The sequence below is a fragment of the Gorilla gorilla genome, chromosome 7 (assembly GCF_029281585.2).
Source record: "Gorilla gorilla gorilla isolate KB3781 chromosome 7, NHGRI_mGorGor1-v2.1_pri, whole genome shotgun sequence".
NCBI lineage: Eukaryota > Metazoa > Chordata > Mammalia > Primates > Hominidae > Gorilla > Gorilla gorilla.
This window is the reverse complement of record NC_073231.2, coordinates 34861590-34882699: the sequence shown is the minus strand read 5'-3', so window position 1 is coordinate 34882699 and position 21110 is coordinate 34861590. Positions and strand designations below refer to the sequence as shown.

General features: G+C 39.9%; 2 protein-coding genes and 1 non-coding gene across 7 annotated transcripts in view; 1 reads left to right on the top strand and 2 right to left on the bottom strand.

Moving 5' to 3' along the window:
* Positions 1–21110, top strand: part of GTF2E2 (general transcription factor IIE subunit 2) — a 102213-nt gene that overhangs the window by 21216 nt on the left and 59887 nt on the right. For 2 of the 4 annotated variants that reach the window (XM_055348345.1, XM_063709184.1), the window contains exon 3: positions 5927–6096. In XM_055348345.1, the coding sequence (XP_055204320.1) occupies positions 5927–6096 (170 nt within the window). Of the gene's footprint in view, positions 1–1304; positions 1549–5926; positions 6097–21110 lie in introns of those variants that run through there. The other 2 variants (XM_063709185.1, XM_019032324.3) reach the window with 2 other exon arrangements.
* On the bottom strand, positions 12820–21013 carry SMIM18 (small integral membrane protein 18). Of its 2 annotated transcripts, none has more exons than XM_055348356.2 (3): positions 20884–21013; positions 14955–15017; positions 12820–14243 (listed from the first exon to the last, which is right to left on the bottom strand). In XM_055348356.2, the coding sequence occupies exon 3, from the start codon at positions 14204–14206 to the stop codon at positions 13919–13921; it is 288 nt and encodes a 95-aa protein (XP_055204331.1). In that variant the 5' UTR covers positions 14207–14243; positions 14955–15017; positions 20884–21013; the 3' UTR covers positions 12820–13918. The 2 variants fall into 2 exon arrangements, with proteins under 2 accessions (XP_055204331.1, XP_018887870.1); XM_019032325.4 differs by having other exon boundaries at positions 14955–15035; positions 20884–20943.
* On the bottom strand, positions 15722–15835 carry LOC115935748 (U5 spliceosomal RNA). Its single transcript, XR_004071351.1, has one exon. It is a non-coding gene; the product is annotated as a U5 spliceosomal RNA (small nuclear RNA).

The window sequence follows — 21110 nt, the reverse complement described above, 5'->3', positions numbered from 1 at the left end:
ACCAATTGATCTTTGATTTCATCCTTTTGTAAATCTTCTGGGCCCTAATCAATTGTTATTCAAACAAAGTTACATTTCCTGTGGGTGTCAGATGATCAAGTAGGCTTATTACAAAATTCTCTAGAATGAAACTAATAAAAGTCACAAAATATTATCTTTTGACTTTTTTCCAAGTTTTGAATAAAATTTTAGGTATTTTCTCATTTAATTTTCACCACAGTCCAATGCAAGTAACTCATTGTAGTAGTACAATGATTATCCCCATTTCCCCGATGAGAAAACTGAGCCACAGTTTCAGTAACTTGAAGAGTAACCAGTAGTTCAACGACAGCCACAGAATGGCTGAGCACTGGCTGTACTGCCGCTTTAGGTTATAAGAGTGAGGGAAGGCCTGCCACGCTGCAGGTTTCGGGCAATGACAATTACTTTTTCCACTGCTTTATTTCCACCCATTTATCTGGCTTCTAAATCCAAAATCCTTTTCTAAGACAGTTCACAGGGGTGGAGGGAAGAGGCTGGGCTGTGCTCCACATCAGGCTGCCTTTGCTAGCTGTGCTGTCTTGAGCAAGTCATTTATTAATTAGCTTCCTGGCCCTCTGTTCTTCGCTTGTAAAAGAGCTGGAACCGCGTTCTCGGTGTGCAGGTGCTGGTGTGCGGCGCTGGGGTAAACTCACAAAATAACCGTTGAGGCCGGGCGCGGTGGCTCACGCCTGTAATCCCAGCACTTTGGGAAGACAAGGCGGGCGAATCGCTTGAATTCAGGAGTTCGAGACCAGCCTGGGCAACATTGTGAGACCCTATTAATACAAACAACAACAACAATAATAACCAAAAATAGCCCGTCGTGGTGGCACTCGCCTGTGATCCCAGCTACTCCGGAGGCTGAGGTGGGAGAATGGCTTGAGCCCAGGAGCGGAGGTTGCAGTGAGCCGAGATCGCGCCACTACACTCCAGCCTGGGCGACCGAGTGAGATCACGTCTCTAATAAGAAAAAGACAAAAAACACAAAATAACCATTGAAAGATAGCGTCGCCGGCTGGGTTCACCACATCCCAGCGCACGCCGGAGCAGGCTGTAGCAGTTTTAATTAAGTGTCTACAAAGAAAGCTGCCTTCTGTCTTCAGGCGCCTCCTCCCACTTCAGTCCCCTTCTCGGCCCCACCCCAGCCCTTCCCTCGTTGTCATGGAGGCCCCAGGACGCCAGAGCGGGATACTTCTGCTCCCGCGGCACCAGAGGCGGGGCACGCAATGACGCATGCGCTCGCTTGGCTGCCCTGGCGCCGCGGTGGCTGCCGGGACTGAGCTCCTAGCACCCGATCGGGAAGTGGCGGGCGGAGTCCCGGGTCGAGTCACCGCCTAAGCTACCGCCGCCGCCGCCGCCGCCAGTGGCGAGACCCCGACCTGGCGGGTCAGCGCTGGGCGTGCGTGCGAGCAGGCGGGGGCGCTGACGAGAAGCAGGAAGAGGGTGCAGTGCCGGCGTGGGCGGCCGGCCGAGGCGGAGGCGCAGGAAGGGGGCGGCGAGTCGTGCGAGGCTGCTCTTCTCACTCAGGTAGGGGCTGCGGCCGCCGGGTGAGGGGCGCGGAGCCCCGGCTTGCTGTTTCCTGGGACGCAGGCGCGCCGCCGCCTCCCGGGAGGCTGAGCGTGACCTCCACCTCACGGGAAGCTGGGACCGCCGTTCTAGCTTCCCGTGAAACACCTAGCACGCGAACCGTTCCCCGGAGCATTGTCTTTAGGCCAGAGGTTCATTGAGCAAACTTTTGGGTTGGAAAGAGGGAAAATTCGCGGTCTGCCGCCTGACTGTGCCTCTTCCAAGCCTCCAAGTTCACGGGCGCGGTAGCCGAGCGAACCGTGTGTGGAGTTTGAGGAGCCGCGGGGTCCAGCCAGCTCAAGGCTGTGATTTAAAATGATGCTCATACGCGGACTGCTTTCTAGGCTACCTTTTGGAGATTTGGTTTGTGATGATCCCTAAACTTTAACGATAGTAGTTGATTTCTGCAGTCTAAACAACGCTGCGGCCCCCTTTTCGCCCACCTCCCCGCTTCCGTCATTTAAGGGCGAAGCAGCCTGCTTTTCATAGCCGGGTCCTGAGGTGCCAGGGACACTAACGAGGCTGGGTAAAAGTGAAAGAGAGGGGAAGTAGTAAGGTTGAAAGAGGTCGAATGGTGGCAAGAATCGTGGGCTTGGAGGCAGATTTCAGTTTAATTTTTGGGTTTTCCGTGTCTGCCCACGGAGGAACCAGCCAACTCCTTGAGTTGTGGTTTTGTTTAATTGTAAAATGGACGTGGTGATGTAGCCTGTTTACTCCATAGGGGGGTCCAGAGATCAAAAACTTAGTACACATATTGAGTAGTCTTTGAAAAAGGAGGAAAAGTTAGGCGGAGCACGTGATGGTGAAAGACAGACATTGCGAAGCCTTCTGCTCTAGATGCCTTTGAACGTTCCCGAACCTCACAGGTGGCCTTTGTTTTAAAGGCCTTTACCAGCGTTCCAGGTCTGGTGTAAGGAGCACTTGAGTTAGGAGTCAAGAGGTTTGGGTCCTGGCCCTGGCTCTTCCGTCTGTGCGACCTTAACCAGACATTTCACTTCAGATTTCACGTGTTAAAATAGGAATAACACTAATACTTGTTTGCTCCTAGAGTTGCGAGGGTCAAATACTGTAAGTATTTAGTTTGTTGTAAACTGTAAGGCTTTATTTACTTTTTTTTTTTTTTTTCTGAGACGGAGTCTCGCACTGTCGCCCGGGCTGGAGTGCAGTGGCGCGATCTTGGCTCACTGCAAGCTCCACCTCCCTGGTTCAAGCGATTCTCCTGCCTCAGCCTCCCAAGTAGTTGGGATTACAGGCACCCGCCACCACACCCCGCACATTTTTTAAATTTTTAATGGAGACGGAGTTTCACCATGTTGGCCAGACTGGTCTAGAACTCCTGACCTCGTGATCCGCCCTCCTCGGCCTCCCAAAATGCTGGGATTACAGGCGTGAGCCGCTGCGCCCGGCCTATTTAAATCTTTTAGAGTAATTTTTTTAAAGTCCAGATTAAGGTCCTGCCTTTGCAACGTGAAATAAGACACAAATGCTTCCTGTTCTAGAAATTTACAATCTGCTTTTTGCCCCCACCTTCTCACTTGACAATTCTCCTTTCTTCTTCTTGGCCCCACGCTTTCCCTCCTCCCAAGGCTGTCTCCTACTTTCCTCAGCCCGGTAAATCATTCCCTTCTTTCAGATCCAACTCAAAATAGTAATACTGAAATAACATGTTTTTATGACTTTACTGTTTAAAAAATAACATACACATTTTCTCATTCTTACAATTGGGCTGGATGTGGACAGCTTTCATAGCGTCCTCATTTCACTTATGAAATTGAATGTAGAGGCCTTGTGGGTTGCCTAGCCAGGTGGCTTTAGGAATTGAAACTGAGGCCGGGTGCGGTGACTCACGCTGTAATCTAAGCACTTTGGGAGGCTGAGGTGGGCGGATCACTTGAGGTCAGGAGTTCAAGATCAGCTTGGCCAACATGGTGAATGAACCCCGTCTCTACTAAAAATACAGACATTGGCGGGGCGTGGTGCTGCGCGCCTGTAGTCCCAGCTACTCGGGAGGCTGAGCCAGGAGAATCGCTTGAGCCCAGGAGGCGGAGGTTGCATTGAGCCGAGATTGCACCACTGCACTCTGCCAGCCTGGGCGGCAGAGCGAGACTCTGTCTCAAAAAAAAAAAAAGAAAAAAAATTGAAACTGAGAGAAGGCAGGTTTTTGATTCACTGTCCAGTGATTGTTCACGCCTTAATTGAAATTCAGTCTGATTATTTCTTATCAGTGCTTATATTTAAAATTTTTAGCTCAATGCTTCCATTTTCTCAAATCTAAGCAGCATGCAGACAAGGATTTATCTTCCGTAACCTTTCAAAGCTTAGAGCACAGTGCCTCACAAACAGAAGATATTTAATAAAGGCTTGTGAAACCAGTAATAATGGGACCAGAGCAATTTAAAGATGATGTTCCATGTGTTGTTCATTTAACAAATATTTATTGAGCTATCTGTGCTTAAAAGCTTTCAAAGTATGAGTCTTTTTCCTCCCAGCTGACACTAGTCTTAACAGTGTCAAATTCATTTATATAGTCAGCTTGAGGTCTTCATAGACCCTCTGTAGGGTTCTAGCAGAGTTCAGAAGAGAGGTGTGTTTAGAATTCTTGTTGGTTGACCTGTAGCTTCCCTGGTTGTAGTGAAATTGCTTTGAGTTGTAATTTTAGAACTAGACAAACAACAACCACAACATAGAAGTTGCCTCAAACCACCTCCCTCCAAATTGGAAATTTTCTGTAGACTTTTTTTTTTTTTTTTGAGACAGAGTTTTGCTGTATCCCCCAGGCTGGAGTGCAGTGGCGGGATCTCAGCTTACTGCAACCTCTGCTGGACTCAAACAATTCTCGTGTCTCAGCGTTCTGAGTAGCCAGGACTACACGTATGTGTCACTATGACCGGCTAATTTCGTAGAGATAGGGTTTCACTATGTTGCCCAGGCTGGTCTCTCAGCCTCCCAAAGTGCTGGGATTACAGACATGAGCCACTGTGCCCGGCTCTCTGTAGACATTTCTAACAAATAGTATAATAATTCAGCCTCTTCATCACTTAATAATTGAGAGTTCACCAGTTTTAAAAATATGCCATTTTATTTATAAGCAGTTCTGATGGTTCTCTTTTTTTGCAGTGAGCCTAAATCCACCTTATTCTAATTTCTGCCCGGTAGTCCTCATGTTTCTACAGCAATGTTGTCCAATAGAAATATAATGGGAGTGGGAAGTGTGAGCCACACGTGTAATTAAAAATATTCTAGGCTGGGTGCAGTGGCTCATGTTTGTAATCCTAGTGCTTTGGGAGACTGAGGTAGGAGGACTGCTTGAGGCCAGGAGTTCAAGACCAGCCTGGGCAACATAGCAAGACCTTGTCTCTAAAAAGTTTTTAAAAAAATTAACTGTGCGTGGTGGCGTGTACCTGTAGTACTAGCTAGTCAGGAGGCTGAGGTGGGAGGATTGCTTGAGCCCAGGAGTTCAAGGCTACATTGAGCTATGATCACACCACTGTACTCCAGCCTGGGCAACACAGTGAGACACTGTCTCTTAATTTTTTTTAATAGCCATATTTTAAAAGAAAAATTGGTGAAATTAATTTTAACATTTTATTTAACCCAGTATATTCAAAATAGTATCACTTCAACATGTAATTAATGTAAAATATCTCGTTAGTAATTAGTTTTTTTCTTTATACTAAATCTCTGAAATCTTGTGGGTTTTTACACTTGAAAGTCCATCTCAATTTTAACTAGCCACATTTCACGTGTTTAATAGGCACATGTGGCTAGTGGCTAATATATTGGACAGCGCAGTTCTGGAACTTTAGGGAATAATTCTGTTTCTTTTCTTTCTTTCTTTTTTTTTTTTTTTTTGAACAAGGGTCTTGGTCTGTCACCCAGGCTAGAGTGCAGTGGAGTTATCACAGCTCACTGCAGCCTTGACCTTCCAGGCTCAAGTGATCCTCCCACTTCCGCCTCCCGAGTAGCTGGGACTGTAAGCACACATCACCATGCCTGCCTGATTTTTTGTATTTTTTGTAGACAGGAGGTATTACCATGTTGTCCAGGCTGGTCTTCAACTCCTGGGCTCAGGCAGTCTGCCCACCTCGGCTTCCCAAAGTGCTTCAGCCACTATGCCTGGCCTCTTTTTTTCCTATAATGGCTAGTACAGTGCTTGGCATGTAATAAGCGCTAATGAAATATTTCTTGAGTACATGAATAAGTGAATAAATACAAGTGCTAGAGAACTAATAATAAAAGGTAATTTTGTTTGGGAAGTAACTTGTTGAGATCTATGGATTTGGAGTGCAGGTTTGAGTGACTTGAATTTGTATTAAAGACACTTATTTTTTCTTTGTAGCATTATGGATCCAAGCCTGTTGAGAGAAAGGGAGCTGTTCAAAAAACGAGCTCTTTCTACTCCCGTAGTAGAAAAACGTTCAGCATCTTCTGAGTCATCATCATCATCGTCAAAGAAGAAGAAAACAAAGGTAGAACATGGAGGATCGTCAGGCTCTAAACAAAATTCTGGTTAGTAAAATTGTTTAGGACTGTTTGGTTTTTATTCAGATTATTCAGGAGGAAACAGTTTAGTTATGGCTAGTTCATTTTTCAGTTCAGCACTCGTGTTGATAGGCACTTTGTTGAATATAAAGGATGGGACAAGAGAATTTAAGCTCTTAGGATGTTAATAGTCTTGTGCTGTAGTTAAAATTTAGGTTATTACCTCTTTAAAAAAACTTTATTGTGGTTTAATTTACATACCATACAGTTCATTGATTTTAAGTGTACAGTTCAAAGATGTTTGGTAAATTTACAGAATTTTGCAGCTGTTATTACAGTCCAATTTTAGAACATTTCCATCACCCCCAACAGATCTGATGTGCCCATTTGCAGTGACTTTTCCCATCCCTGCCCCGGAAAACCAATAATCTGCTTTCTGGCTCTGTATATTTGCCTTTTCTGGATATTTCCTATAAATGAAATTGTACAGTAAGTGGTCTTTTGTGTGTTGTTTTTTTCACTTGGCATATTTTTGAGTTCCATCCATGTAGTATGCATCAGTACTTCGTTCCATTTTTATTGCTAAAGCGTATTCCATAGTATGGATATATGTACCACAGTTTGTTTATCCATTCACCAATAAACGGTTATTTGGATTATTTTCACTTTTTGGCTGTTTTGAATAGTGTTGCTATGAATATTCATGTACAAGTCTTTGTGTAGACATATCTTTATCTCTTTTGGATAGAGACCTAGAAGTAGATTTCTGGGTCATATGTCATATTTAACTTGTTAAGAAACTGCTAAAATAGCTGTACCATTTTACATTTCCTCCAGCAATGTATCAGGGTTCTAGTTTTTTCTCATCCTTTCTAACGCTTGAAATTCTTTGTTTTTTTTTTTTTAATCATAGCTATTTCTATAGTTGTGAAGTGCTATCATTGTGGCTTTAATATGCATTTCCTTAATGAGTAATGATGTTGAACATTGTTTCATGTGCTTATTGACCATGTGTATTCCTTGGTGAAATGTCTATTCAATTTTTTTTTGCCCATAAAAAAACTGAGGTATATTTCCTCTCTCTATTGATTTAATAATTCCTCATATATTCTGGCTACCATTCTTTGATCTGGTATACATTTGCAAATATTTTCTCCAAGCAAGTGCTTGTCATTTTGTCTTCTTAATAGTGTCTTTGTATGTACAAAAGTTTTTAATTTTGATGAAGTCCAACTTACCAGTTTTTTTCTTTTATCATTTGTATTCTTGGTGTCATATCTAAGAAATCTTTGCCTGACACAGGTCATGAAAATTTTTTTCTGTGTTTTCCTCTAAGAGTTTTGTAGTTTTAGCTCCTGCATTTAGGTCTGTAGTATATTTGAGTTGATTTTTGTGTATGGATTAGCATAAGGGTCAAAATTTATCTTTTTGCGTGTTCTTATGGAGTTGTCCCAGCATCATTTTTTGAAATGATGATCTTTCCCCTGTTGAATTGTATTGCGCCCTTGTTGAATATTAGTAGACCATAAATCAAAGAGTTTATTTCTGGAGTCTCAATTTGGTTCCATTGACTTCTGTGTTTATCTTTATGCCAGTATCATTTCTCTTGAGTGCTGTAGCATTGTAATTAAGGTTTGAGACTGAGAAATGTAAGTCCTTCAACTTAGTTCTTTTTTATTTCAAGAATTGTTTTAGTTTTTCTGTATAAATTTTAGGGTCAGTCTATCAACATTTGCAAAAAAGCCTGCTGGGATTTCCACAGGGATTGAATTGAATCTATAAATCAATTTGGGGAAGAACTGCCATCTTAACAATATTAGATCTTCCAGTCAATGAATGGATGGCTTTTTACAAATTTTTTGTAGAGACAGGATCTTGCTCTGTTGCCCAGGCTGGTCTCAAAGTCCTGGCCTCAAGCAGTCTTCCTACCTCAGCCTCCCAGAGTGTTGGGATTATAGGCGTGAGCCATTACACCCAGAGGTTATTTTATTCTGATTCAATCTCACTTATGAATGAAATTGTTTTCTTTGATTTTTTTTTTAAATTGTTCATTGCTAGTATATAGAAACAAGAGTTTTTTTTTAATACATTGATCTTGTATTCTGTAACCTGACTGAACTTGTTTTTTATTTCTCGTAGTTTTTTGTGTGGTTTCCCTAGGATTTTCTATGTCAAGATTATGTCATCTGTGAATAAGAACAGTTTTCTTTCTTTCTTTCCAGTGTGAACTTTTTAATTTTTATTTATCTTGCCTGTCTGGACTGGCTGTACATTGAATAGTAAAAGTAGCTACCTTTGCCTTGTTCCTGATCTTAGGGGCAAAGCATTTGGTTTTTCACTCTTACACATGATATTACTGCAGGTTTTTGTACATGCTCTTTCCAGTTGAAGAAGTTCCTTTCTATTTCTAGTTTGTTGAGAGGTGGTTTTTTTTTTTTTTTTTTTGAGACGGAGTCTTGCTCTGTTGCCCAGGCTGGAGTGCAGTGGCGCAATCTCAGCTCAGTGCAAGCTCCACCTCCCGGGTTCATGCCATTCTCCTGCCTCAGCCTCCCGAGTAGCTGGAACTACAGGCACCCACCGCCATGGCTGGCTAATTTTTTTGTCTTTTTAGTAGAGATGGGGTTACACTGTTAGCCAGGATGGTCTTGATCTCCTGACCTTGTGATCCACCCGCCTTGGCCTCCCAAAGTGCTGGGATTAGAGGCGTGAGCCACCGCACCCAGCCTTTTGTTTGTTTTCTTTTGAGACAGGGTCTTACTCTGTTGCCCAGGCTGGAGTACGGGCATGATCATGGCTCACTGCTGGCGTGATCATGGCTCACTGCAGCCTTGAAACTCCCCAGCTCAAGCAAGCCTCAGCCTCCTGGGTAGCTGAGACTACAAGCACATGCCCACCACATTTGGCTAATTAAAACTTTTTTTTTTTTTTGTGGTAGAGATGGGGTTTTACTTTGTTGCCCAGGTGGGTCTCAAACTCCCCGCTTCAAGGGATCCATCCCCCTTAGCCTTCCAAAGTGCTGGGATTATAGGCATAAGCTACTGCATCTGACTGAGAGTTTTTAGTCATAAATGGGTACTGGATGTTGTCTGATGCTTTTTGTGTATCTAATGAGATGAGCATGTTCTCACTCTTTAGTCTATTAATATGATATATTAACATTAATTGATACTTAGATGTTCAAACAACCTTGCATTTATTCCTGAAATAAATCCTACTTGGTTATGGTGTATAATCGTTTTTATTTGTTGTGGTACTCAATTTGCTGGTATTTCGGTCAGGATTTTTGCATCTCTATTCCTGAGGGACTTGATGTGTATGTAGTTTTGTTTTTCTCTGGTGCCTCTCAGGGTAATTCTGGCCTCCTTAAACGATTTGTGAAGTGCTCCCTTTTCACCTATTTTCTGAAAGAGTTTGTGAAACTTTGTTATTTTTTAAAATGTTTGATAGAATTCACTGGTGAAGCCATTTGGGCTTCAGCTTTCCTTTGTGGAAAGCTCTTTGTAAGAATTTTTTCTTTTCAGTTTACTCAGATTTTCTATTTCTTTTTGAGTTACTTTTGGTACTTTGTGGCTTTTTAGGAGTTTATTCATTCATCATTTACATTGTCTGAGGTTTTTCAAAGTATTCCCTTATAATCCTTTTGATATCTATAAAGTCAGTAGTGATATCCCCTCTCATTTTTTTTGAGACGGAGTCTTGCTCTGTCGCTCAGGCCCCCCAGAGTAGCCGGGATTACAGGTGTGTGCCACCATGCTCAGCTAATTTTTGTATTTTTAGTAGAGACAGGGTTTTGCCATGTTGGCTAGGCTAGTCTTGAGCTCCTGACCTCAGGTGATCTGCCTGCCTCAGCTTCCCAAAGTGCTGGGATTACAGGCCTGAGCCACCGCACCCAGTGTCCTCTTTCATGTCTGATTTTAGGAATTTGTCTTTTCTCCTTTTTTTCTTGATGAGTCTAGCTAAAGGTTCATCAATTTTGTTGATTTTTTTCAAAGAACCAACCTTTGGTTTCATTGGCTTTTCTGTTTTGGTTTTTGTTTGTTTGTTTGTTTTATTTCCACATCAGTATTCATTATTTCCTTCCTTCTGCTTGCTTTGGGTTTAGTTTACTCTTATATTATTATCTTTTAAACAATGTCAGTGGAACTTAATTCACAGCTGAAATTATTTAGCTACTTCAAATTGTAGCAATAATAATTTTTATTGATGTTAATTTTTTACACATCCTACAAGCTGTTTTATAACTGATTTGGAAGCAAAGCTTTTTTAAAAATCAAAGTAGGCCTGTCATTCTTATAATATATATTAGGTTTATATGTCGTTCCAATGAAATATACATAGAATTAACTCATCGTAAACAAAAATGTAAAAACTGTTTTAAACATTAACATAGCCACTCTCAGGCTTAAGCCACTTGAGCCTTTGACCTGCTCAAGAATGTCTTTGCATTTTGTAGTTTAGGCTACAGATATTGGGTAGCGAATTTCATCTTCCCCACAAACAGGTCCCATTCGACAGCAGGAAGAGCCCTTGTAGGGTTTTACTTCTCTTTGGTTGGCCAGGGTTTTCCCTAACAGTCAGGGTAGGATAAACTGTGTTGTGGTAACAATCCCAAAAATCTCAGTTTCTTAAAACAACAGAAGCTTGTTTCTCCTTCATACTACATGTTTATCATGAATTGGTAGAAGTCTTAGCTAGTTATAGTCACTCAAGGACCCAGGCTGACAGAACAGCTGGAAGCTCAAATGTTTGTGAGTTCTGTGCTAGCAGGAAAACTAACTCTGGAAGAGCTTGCACTAGCAGTTAAGTGCTGTGGCCTGGAGGTGACACATGTCACATCCTCTCACAGCTCATTGGCCAGAATTAGTCACAAGTCACTCATTGGCCAGAGTTATGTTCCCAGCCATAGGGGGCTCCGAAGTGAATGCTTTCCTTAATGAAGAGAGCTGGAAATATTGGGTGTAACAACTAAAGGCTACCATGCCACTCTAGTTCAGGCCACAGTCATTGGATTGCTAGGTTAGCTGTTGACCAGGTCTCCTGGTTTAGCTGCTTTAGTGTTCATTCTTCATACAGCTGTGATTTTTCTCATTAGATCATGTTGCTTTCAGCTCAAGCTGATTGTTACTGTTTTTCAGATAAAGTCCATGTTTTACTGCAGCCTGCGTGCCTGCCTCATCTGGCCTCTAATTATCTCTTAGGTGTGGTATCATACTGTTCTCCTTGTACTCTGTCCTAGTGATACTGACTTGTAGCTCCTCCAACATGCTTTATTCTCTCTTGCCTCTTGGCTTTTATTCGTATTATTTCTTCTTCCTGGAATATTCTTTCTTACCTCCTACCCTCTTTTGGTTCTGTCCTGTTCTTTTAAGTTTCAGCTTTAAAGTCATATTATTCTCATTCTTCAGTGTGAATTCACTGTATAACCTTTGAGTTCCCATAGCACTACTCTTTTTGACAGAGCTCCCAGTGTGCTCCATTGTAGTGATGTGGTTCCTTGTTTGCCACTCTGCCCTCAGTATCTGGCCTAATTGCTGACATGTAGTAAGCACTCAGTAAATATTTGTTGGATGACTAAATAATTACAGGATAGGGTGGGGGAGAAAGTTGGTAATGTACACTATTAAACAATCTGATTATTAAAGGACTTGTATACTTACCATCTATTGCCAAAAATCCAACGTTCGTGAAAATGTATATGGTTTTAACAGTGCTCAGTTCCTGGTTTCCAAAGTATTTTATATACCCAAGCTTCATAAATCCTTTTAAAGTTGGTTATATTATTTGTGTTTGTTTCTAATGTGAGAATAAATATAAAAAATACTTTGTGGAAAAGTTATTTCAGACCGGCAGTTAAGATTCTTTTGTTTGTTTGAGATGGAGTTTCACTCTTGTTGTTCAGGCTGGAGTGCGATGGCATGATCTCAGCTCACTGCAACCTCTGCCTCCCAGGTTCAAGTGATTCTCCTGCCTCAGCCTCCCAAGTAGCTGGGATTACAGGGGCCCCATTCCCATGTCTGGCTAATTTTTTTGTATTTTTAGTAGAGATGGGGTTTCACCATGTCAACCAGGCTGGTCTCGAATTCCTGACCTCAGGTGATCCACCTGCCTCGGCCTCACAAACTGCTAGGATTGCAGGCATGAGCCACCGCGCCCAGCCGATATTCTTTAAATTGAAAAGAACAGATTTCCTCTCTTCACCACACAGTTATTTATTGCACACAAAAAATTCCATCAGTAATAGAGATTTAAAAAAAGTCTTTTATAATACCTAGTGCTTTTTTTTGTCCCCACAGCCCTCTTAATATACCAGCTATTCTAATTCTCCATATTTGTTTTCAAACCTTACTCATGCGTATATTTATAATATCAATAATTGTATTAAAACTTTTATATGCTGAATTTATTTTTTACTTTTAAATACTTTTCTATCTTGCCAGACTTTTCGGTTCCTTTTTTTTTTTTTTTTTTTTTTGAGACGGAGTCTTGCTCTGTCACCCAGGCTAGAGTGCATTGGCATCATCTCGGCTCACCGCAACCTCTGCCTCCTGGGTTCAAGCAGTTCTCCTGCCTCAGCCTCCCGAGTAGCTGGGATTATAGGTGCCCACCACCATGCCCGGCTAACTTTTGTATTTTTAGTATAGACGGGGTTTCACCATTTTGGCCAGGCTGGTCTTGAGCTCCTGACCTTGTGATCCATCTGCCTTGGCCTCCCAAAGTGCTGGGATTACAGGCATGAGCCACTGTGCCTGGCCTTCAGTTGCTTTTTAATAATTCATTAAGTTGATGTGCCACATTTAGTTAAAGTCTTAGTTATTTTCAATTTTTTGTTATTTTGTGTAATGCCGTTGTAAAAAATCTTTGTACCTTGAGCTTGTACATTTGAACTAAGTGCTTAGGATACATTTCCAGGAGTGGCATTTCTGACTTAGGGGTAGTATAGTGGTTAAGAGCATGCTTTTGTTTGCTCATGGGTGATAGCAAAATAGTGTTAGGGTCACAAAATATCTATATAGCCCTTGGAATTCCAAGAAATAAAACTGCCATATTTCACCAGGTGTTGAGTGGCCCTATCTTTTGACCTTTTTTGGGGGCGGGGAGGGCAGTCTTTCTGCCTTGGTTATCTTAGCCTTTGAGAGTATAAATAAGAGAGGTAAAATGAAAGAACAAACTCAGGAAATGAAGGGGTATAGTAGTAAGTTTTAGTTTGAAAATAGACTAGGCCTTTCCTATATCATGCATTTCTAACTAAACAGTAAGTCAGTTTTGTGAGAATTTTGTGCAAATATACTTGTGGCATTTTTTATTATTTTGAGACTTTTTCGTACTAATCCTACATAAAACTCAAGTCGTTATATATTTATACAAGTTGTTTTCAGTAAATTAGAAAATACTACTTTTTAATCAACAGGAACTTTATATATATAAGTGGAAGTATTTTACTTCAGACTTAGAAACATGTTTTAAATAGCCTTTTTGTTACCAACACACTATTTTTTGTCTACATGAATTGGTTAGTTATAAAATCATTTTAGCATCATTAGCCTTGCTTGTCTTTTGCAGCTTATCTTTTGCTGCTTAATATTGAACTCTAGGAATCTTTTATCCAGTTTTTGAAGTGTCAGTATTAAACAGATTAGTAAATTCACATTCATGAAGTTTTACTGTATATTTAATGAAATGGCTATACACACAAACAGTGCATATTTAGCTTTTTTTTCCCCTTCTACTAGAAATGTTTTAACCATTCAGTCAGAATTTGTTTTGTAGCAACAGTTGGCCTCAGAATATATTTTTTTTCTCAGAAGAGGTTGAGCTGCTTTCAGAGATTTTGTTCATCTTCTGTAGAGTGTTAGACCACTTCAGTTTCACGTTTTCTGATGTTGTCCATCATACTTCTAAGAGGGTTGGGTTCACTTTTCAAGTCTTTCACGGTTTTGTTTTTTACACAGCAGCAGCAGTCAAGCACTTCATAAAGGAAAGCCAGCACCACTAAAGATACCACTGTAAATATAAATAAAAGCAGGATGACAAAGCAGGCAGTGTTCCAGTTGTCATGGAAAGGGTAAATTTTTTGAACTTGAAAACCAAGGTACTGATAAACAGAGGTAGTGGTTTCATTCCAGTGGCTGGAAGCCATTCTTAGAGATTCCACTTCTTATATTGCTCTTTTGAATCTATAAAAAAGGTAGAAAATGAATTTATGTAGCAAACTACAGATCTGTTAATTCAAATCTCAGTACTAAGATTTCTTAGTAAATTTGTATAGGCAACATGAATCTTCCTTAATTAATGCCTAAATGGTAGTTTTGAATTTTTTTGTATATCTGGGCCAACATCCTTAGTCAACCATACCCTGTTTTTTAATATATATTATTTGCTAGATGAATATGTATATTTAAGATTCAGGCCAGGCATGGTGGCTCACGCCTGTAATCCCAACACTTTGGGAGAGTGATGTGGGCAGATCACTTGAGCCCAGGAGTTCAAGACCAGCCTGGTCAACATGGCGAAACCCGTCTCTACAAAACATACAAAAATTAGCCAGGCGTGGTGGTGTGTGCCTGTAGGTCCCAGCTGCTTGGGAGGCTAAGCCGGGAAGATTGCTTGAGCCAGGGAGGCGCAGGTTGTGGTGAGCTAAGATCGTGCCACTGCATTCTAGCCTGGACAATGGGAATGAAACCGTTTCTCAAAAAAAAAAAAAAAAAAATTCATATACTGAAATTAACTGCTAATGGAAGGGGAAAAGGCAGCTGAATTGGTTTAAAACTTGATTAAAGCAGTGGTCAGTGAGCTGTTATCTACAAAAAACCTTGGCGTTTTAAGGTTATGTTCTTCAGACTGCCCCTGGAAAAGCTTTTATCATTAGCCTTGTGGATTCTTCTTACCTTTTTGGTTCAGTGTATTTCTGTCTCCCGTTTCCCCTTCTTTAAACTTCGATGACAGGTGATCTGAATCAGAAATAGTGGCTGAGTGAAAAATAGTAGAGAAAGAAAACCAAATAATGCCAATTTTCAGAATGAGGATAATAAAATTTTAGGTTAGAGTGGTCTGTGAAGAGACCCTAATCTTGGGGTTATAAATGATAGTCTTAAGTGTTTCGTATACCTGAGTGACCCATAGACATAAATATTTAAAAAAGACAAATTCAGCCCTCCCAAAGGTGTCAGTTATTATTCCATTTCACAAAAGAAGCTAGTGAGTTCAAGTTTCAGTATTCTTGAATTAAGTTTAGCTCTTGTTGACCTGGTACTTGTTAGCTCTTAAATGGGGACTGTTAGAATCAAAGATTTGTCAGTATGGAACTATAGTAATGAGGAACTAAATTAGTTTTTACTGTCTTGATCTCTAACAAATATTTTAACATTTAGTTTTAAAAATTATAAGATAACCTCTGCACTAAGAACATTTTGGAAATAAGAGAAAAAATGTAGTTCTACTTCATTAATTTATTGGTTGTCATTCTGTATGCTTTTCCTTTACTACATAGTTGTAAACAGGATTTTATTTTTATAACAAATGTTTATTGATTACCTAATGTGTACCAAATATTTTTGTAAATTCTGGAGATACCTTTTGTGTGAGAGTGTTTCATTTAACAAAAACTACAAAGTAGTATGAACCCCATGTACTTTTTTTTTTTTCTTTCTTACTAGCCTTGCAGATGCAGGGCCTCAAAAATTGGGTTAAGACTTAGAATTATTACTCTCCAAAGAAATCTTTAGTAAAAGGTGAGAGATTTATATGATCTGGAGAGAAACCAGAGTATCCCATGTACTGTCTTTTTTTTTTTTTTTTAGGCAGAGTCTTGCTCTGTCGCCCAGGCTGGAGTGCAATGAATGATGCAATCTCAGCTCACTGCAACCTCCCCCTCCTGGGTTCAAGTGATTCTCCTGCCTCAGCCTCCTGAGTAGCTGGGATTACAGGCGTGTGCCACCACACCTGGCTAATTTTTGTATTTTTAGTAGAAACGGGTTTTACCATGTTGGTCAGGCTGGTCTCAAACTCCTGACCTTGAGATCCACCTTCCTCGGCCTCCTAAAGTGCTGGGATTACAGGCGTGAGCCACTGCGCCTGGCCTCCCATGTACTTATAATGCAACTTCATTCATCAGCTCTTGGCCCATCTCTACCTGTACCCGTTTGCTTCCACCCCATTGGTTGTTTTAAAGCAAATTCAAGGCATCGTTTACCTAGAAATATTTCAATATATATCTCCCAATGGTGAGGACTCTATTTTTAAACATAACCACAATATTATTGTCACACCCCAAACTCAAAGCCATAACAATATAATTCCTTAAATTTTTTTGTTTTCTTAATAAAATCTTTGGGGTTGATAAAATTATGTTTTCTAAGGTTTTTGTTTTCTTAGGTTTGCTTGGTAAGTCACTTCACCTCTCTGGATGGACTTGCCTCCTTTTTTCCTGCATTTTGAAGGAAAATGCACATTGCACTCCAGCGTGGGCAACAAGAGTGAAACTCCCATTTCCAAAAAAGAGATATCTCATCTACTTTTGAGGTATAAGTGAACTGCTTAAAATATTTTCAGGTCCCCTTACCTCAAAAATAAATAGAAAGAGGCAGTCAGGAAGGCAGACAGATAAATAACTAAGTTCAGTTATTTGAGGTTTAACTTGTATCCATTAATGAGCTATTCTTCTGGTTAAATTAATATAGTTTATTCACACAATTGAATCATAGGTAACTGAGTTTTAGGAAAGGTATTTAGGATATGTTCTTAAGTGAAAAGAACAAGGTGTAGGATAGTGTATATAGGAAAAGGGAAAATATATACTCTTATTTGCTTGTATCTGCACAGAAATCTTGGAAAGACCTACAAGAAATTAATCACAATGATGGTGTGGATGGGGATCCATCGGGAGGAGAGTGAGGCACAGGGATATGTTTGAGGCTTCTTAACCTGTGCCTTGTGTTCTTTTGTTTTTTCAACAATTTAAATATATTATTTATTTGAAACCAAAATAAATCATCTATTTTAAAAGGAGAAATAAAAAGCACTATTCCTTATTCTTGGCTCTCTTAAAAGTCTATTGTTAGCCAACGATATGGATTAGTATGGAGTAACCATTCTTTTATTCATGCTTATGGAGTAGTATGGAGTAACCATTCTTTTATTCCTTTCCTTTTTTTTTTTTTGGCTTTTCTCCTTTAATTCAAAAAGATAAAATCCCTTTGTGCTTTCAAAGTGTAACACATCTAGTTAAATCAGCTATCAATATTGACTTATTTCATGCACTGTAATACAAAACGTTAGCCTAATAAAACTTCTAAAGTGCTGCTGAGTATTCCTTTGCTTTCTTAATAAACTTACTTTCAGTTAAAAAAAGCGTGTTGTTTATGTATCTATTTAATACATTTATTGAGTATTCTGGATTCCAAAAAATTCAAATTGGGATTAGGAAACACTGTCATTTTTGTTAGACTGTATACTTTATTCACACATAAAAATGCTTTTAATAATTATGCTTGGCTGGGTGCTGTGGCCTATGCCTTAACCCCCACACTTTGGGAGGCTGAGGCAGGAGGATCACTTGAGCACAGGAGTTTGTTTTTGGTTTGTGACAGAGTCTCGTTCTGTCACCCAGGCTGGATGGCAGTGGCACAATCTTGACTCACTGCAACCTCTGCATCCTGGTTCAAGTGACTCTCCTGCGTCAGTCTCCCGAATAGTTGGGATTACAGGTATGTACCATCACGCCCAGCTAATTTTTGTATTTTTAGTAGACATGGGGTTTCACCATGTTGGCCAGGATGGTCTTGAACCCCTGACCTCAGGTAATCCACCCACCTTGGCTTCCCAAAAGTGCTGGGATTACGGGCATGAGCCACCGCGCCTGGCCAAGCCCAGGAGTTTCAGACCAGCCTGGGCAGTGTGGGGAGGCCCTGTCTCTACAAAAATAAAAATTAGCTGGGCATGATAGCCTGCGCCTGTAGTCTCGGCTACTTGGGAGGCTCAGGTGGGGGGATAGCTTGAGCCTAGGAGGTTGAGGTTGCAGTGAGCTGTGATTTCTCCATTGCACTCCCGCCTGGGTGATAGAGTGAGACCCTGTCTCAAAAAAACCAAACCAAAACAAATTACGCTTGTAATAATGACTATAGGTAGCACCATAGGCCACCTCCAAAGGCACTTACATGCTTTGCTGGAAGTGTCTAAGCAGTTTAAGAAAGTGTATAGGTCAGGTTTATGTTGTAAATGATGATGATTTGTCTTGTGAGTGTATTGATAACCGAGCGGCTCAAAACATTCATTGATTGTTAGCTTCTGGGCATATCTGAAAAAAGTAAACGCTCTAATATGGAGTCATTTTCCACCTTAAATTTAGTGTGGCATGTTCTTTCAAAGTGTGGTAGAGCTCTAGTAACTTTTGATGTTTAATTTAGGGTAAAGGCTAAATCTTACTTTCATGGATTAGGCATAATTAAGCATGCAGAAAGAAATATACCATTAGGCCTGTAATCCTAGCACTCTGGGAGGCCGAGGCAGGCAGATCACCTGAGGTCATAAGTTCAAGACTGGCCTGACCAACATGGCGAAACTCCCTGTCTGCTAAAAACACAAAAATTAGCCAGTTGTGGTGGCAGGTGTGTGTAATCCCAGTTTCTCAGGAAGCCAAGGCAGGAGAATCTCATGAACCTGGGCGGCAGAGGTTGCAGTGAGCCAAGATTGCATCACTGCACTCTAGCCTGGGCGATAGAGTGAGACTCCGTCCCCCCGCCAAAAAAGAGAAATACATCATTAGGATTTTCTCCTATCCTGCGACTTAGTTTTGAAATTAAAATGTAAGTTTATATTAAGCAAATGCTGTAAACATTCTTTATGAAAAGCAAGAGAAAATGGTGTATATAAAAAAAGGAAAACAATCTTTTTCTGGACTTCCCTACCCATGCCTTAAAATTTGATTACAGGAATGGGGAGCTTTAAAGTAAATCACATAATTTTTTTTAGCGTATGTGTTTTAGTTTTGTTTTATGTTAATTTTGGGATGTTTACTCCCATTTGATATGTTTACTCCCATTTTGATATGTTTACTCCCATTTGATATGTTTACTCCCAAAGGCCCCAGTGCAGTGTTGATGGGGATGGGACTTGGAACTGTTCTGGAATCTTTGGGTTGCCAGATGAGAATAAAGTTATGTTTTTGCTGTATTTATGGTAAAAGCCTTTGAATTGAATTCTTAGGTGCTTTTAAGCATATCACTTTGAAATGTGATCAGTTAATCCTAATAGCCTGTAAATATAGAGCAACTCACTTAATTTAAGCTCTGGAACTTAGGCCATGTCTCCAGTCAGTTTGGTGAAACAGCAGTGAGCCTCCATCTGTGCTAACAATAGACATATTCCAAGCAAAATGCAGGCTGATGATAGAGTGTTAAAACAATGTGGGTGGTAGGGGTTTCTGTTTACAGTTTACCTGAAATTTGATTTGTAAGTTAACTGTTTTATTTGACAAAGTTATTTTTATTTTATCTGAGACTTTTGTTTAGTGCTTCTGTACTTTCTGTAGCAAGCACAAATGGTTTCTAGATAATTAACCCTACTGTGCTGAACCTGGACAGATCTAGTATCTTATTACAGCAACCTTTGGGTTTTGCAGGGGATACTTTGCTCAGGCTAGCTGAATGCCGACTAAGAAAAGGAATAGAAATTATGAAGAAAAAAAAAAACAAAAACTCTTTAAAGATTAAATAAACTTACCAGCAAGGTAAAAGGACAGAAGCTGGCTCTTTAGGTCAGATATAGTATGTATCCTGGAGTTCTAACATCTAGTAAATAACTAAATTTTCATGCTTGAATTGTATAAAATTAGAAATTTGGTCAGCAGTTAATATTAATTTTTAATAGACATGAACGATTGCTCTGAGCCACGAAGATAATCTTGTTACCTAGAAAGGTACTTACTCTCCTTTCTTAACCAGTTCTTCTTAGGACATATTTTTATTTTAAAATGCAGTTTATCAAAAGGACTTACTTTGTATTTATTTTGAGGATCAGTTTAAGAATGACTTCAACATTATATTTAAATGGTGTGATAAATTGATATCAAAAATGAAAGGCTATTTAAGAAGGTTTTTGTTTAATAGCATGACTTTATATTACGAGAGAGAAATTTCACAGCGAAGAATTACTTTAATTAAATGTTAAGGAAGTCTGAAGCTGTGTAAATTATCTGTTCAGTGTAGTATAATGCAGCCCATATAGTGATACCTTTTATGATCTTTTATATAAAAATTAAAATTATGATAATTTCTTGGCATTCTCTGCATCTACATTCAAAGTAAAATAAAAATAATTTTGAACTATTTTCTCATATTCTAAAAAATATAACAAACTTTCTTATAAGTAACTATTTTTTAGCAGCCAATATCATTTGCACATAGAATCAGAAAGCTTTAGTCTGGAATTCGCTTTTGATCTGGGTTTTTCTTTAAGAAAAATCCTTTGTTAAGACAGACCAAACTGCAGAAATGAAATCGCTCAGAGAAAATGAAATTAGCAAGTAACCAGTTAAAATAAAAAGCTATGGTTTACTCTAAGGTCTGGATATAGATCAGGTTCATGTAAAATGTAATGAATTTTCCATTAAGGCACAGATGGTAAGGGTGCTTATCAAATAGCACAAGGCAGTCTTCATATTTTCATAATAAAATCCTACCAAGCGGTGAAACGAATACATTGCTTTTTCTTGATATTTAGTAGGAGCAAAGCTTTCTGGTTGATTTTTCAGGGTAAAATATTTTCCTATTGCATCATAAGGACATGTACCACTAAATAAAAAAGATCATATAAACCTACCTCTTGTCTGAGAGGATGCTGCTGAAGCGATGGTATCGTCTGTTTGTAATGCAGTCTAGTGCACAGCCAAGATGGAGCTGTGCTTCTATTGGTTGAACCACAATGGAGCTGACAGTTTCCTCTATGTTCATTTGCATTAAGTCTTGCCACCCTTAAGAGTAAATCATTCATAAACTTGAATAGAGCTGTCTGGGGTATCAACTGTCATCCCTTCTCCTTTATTTTTT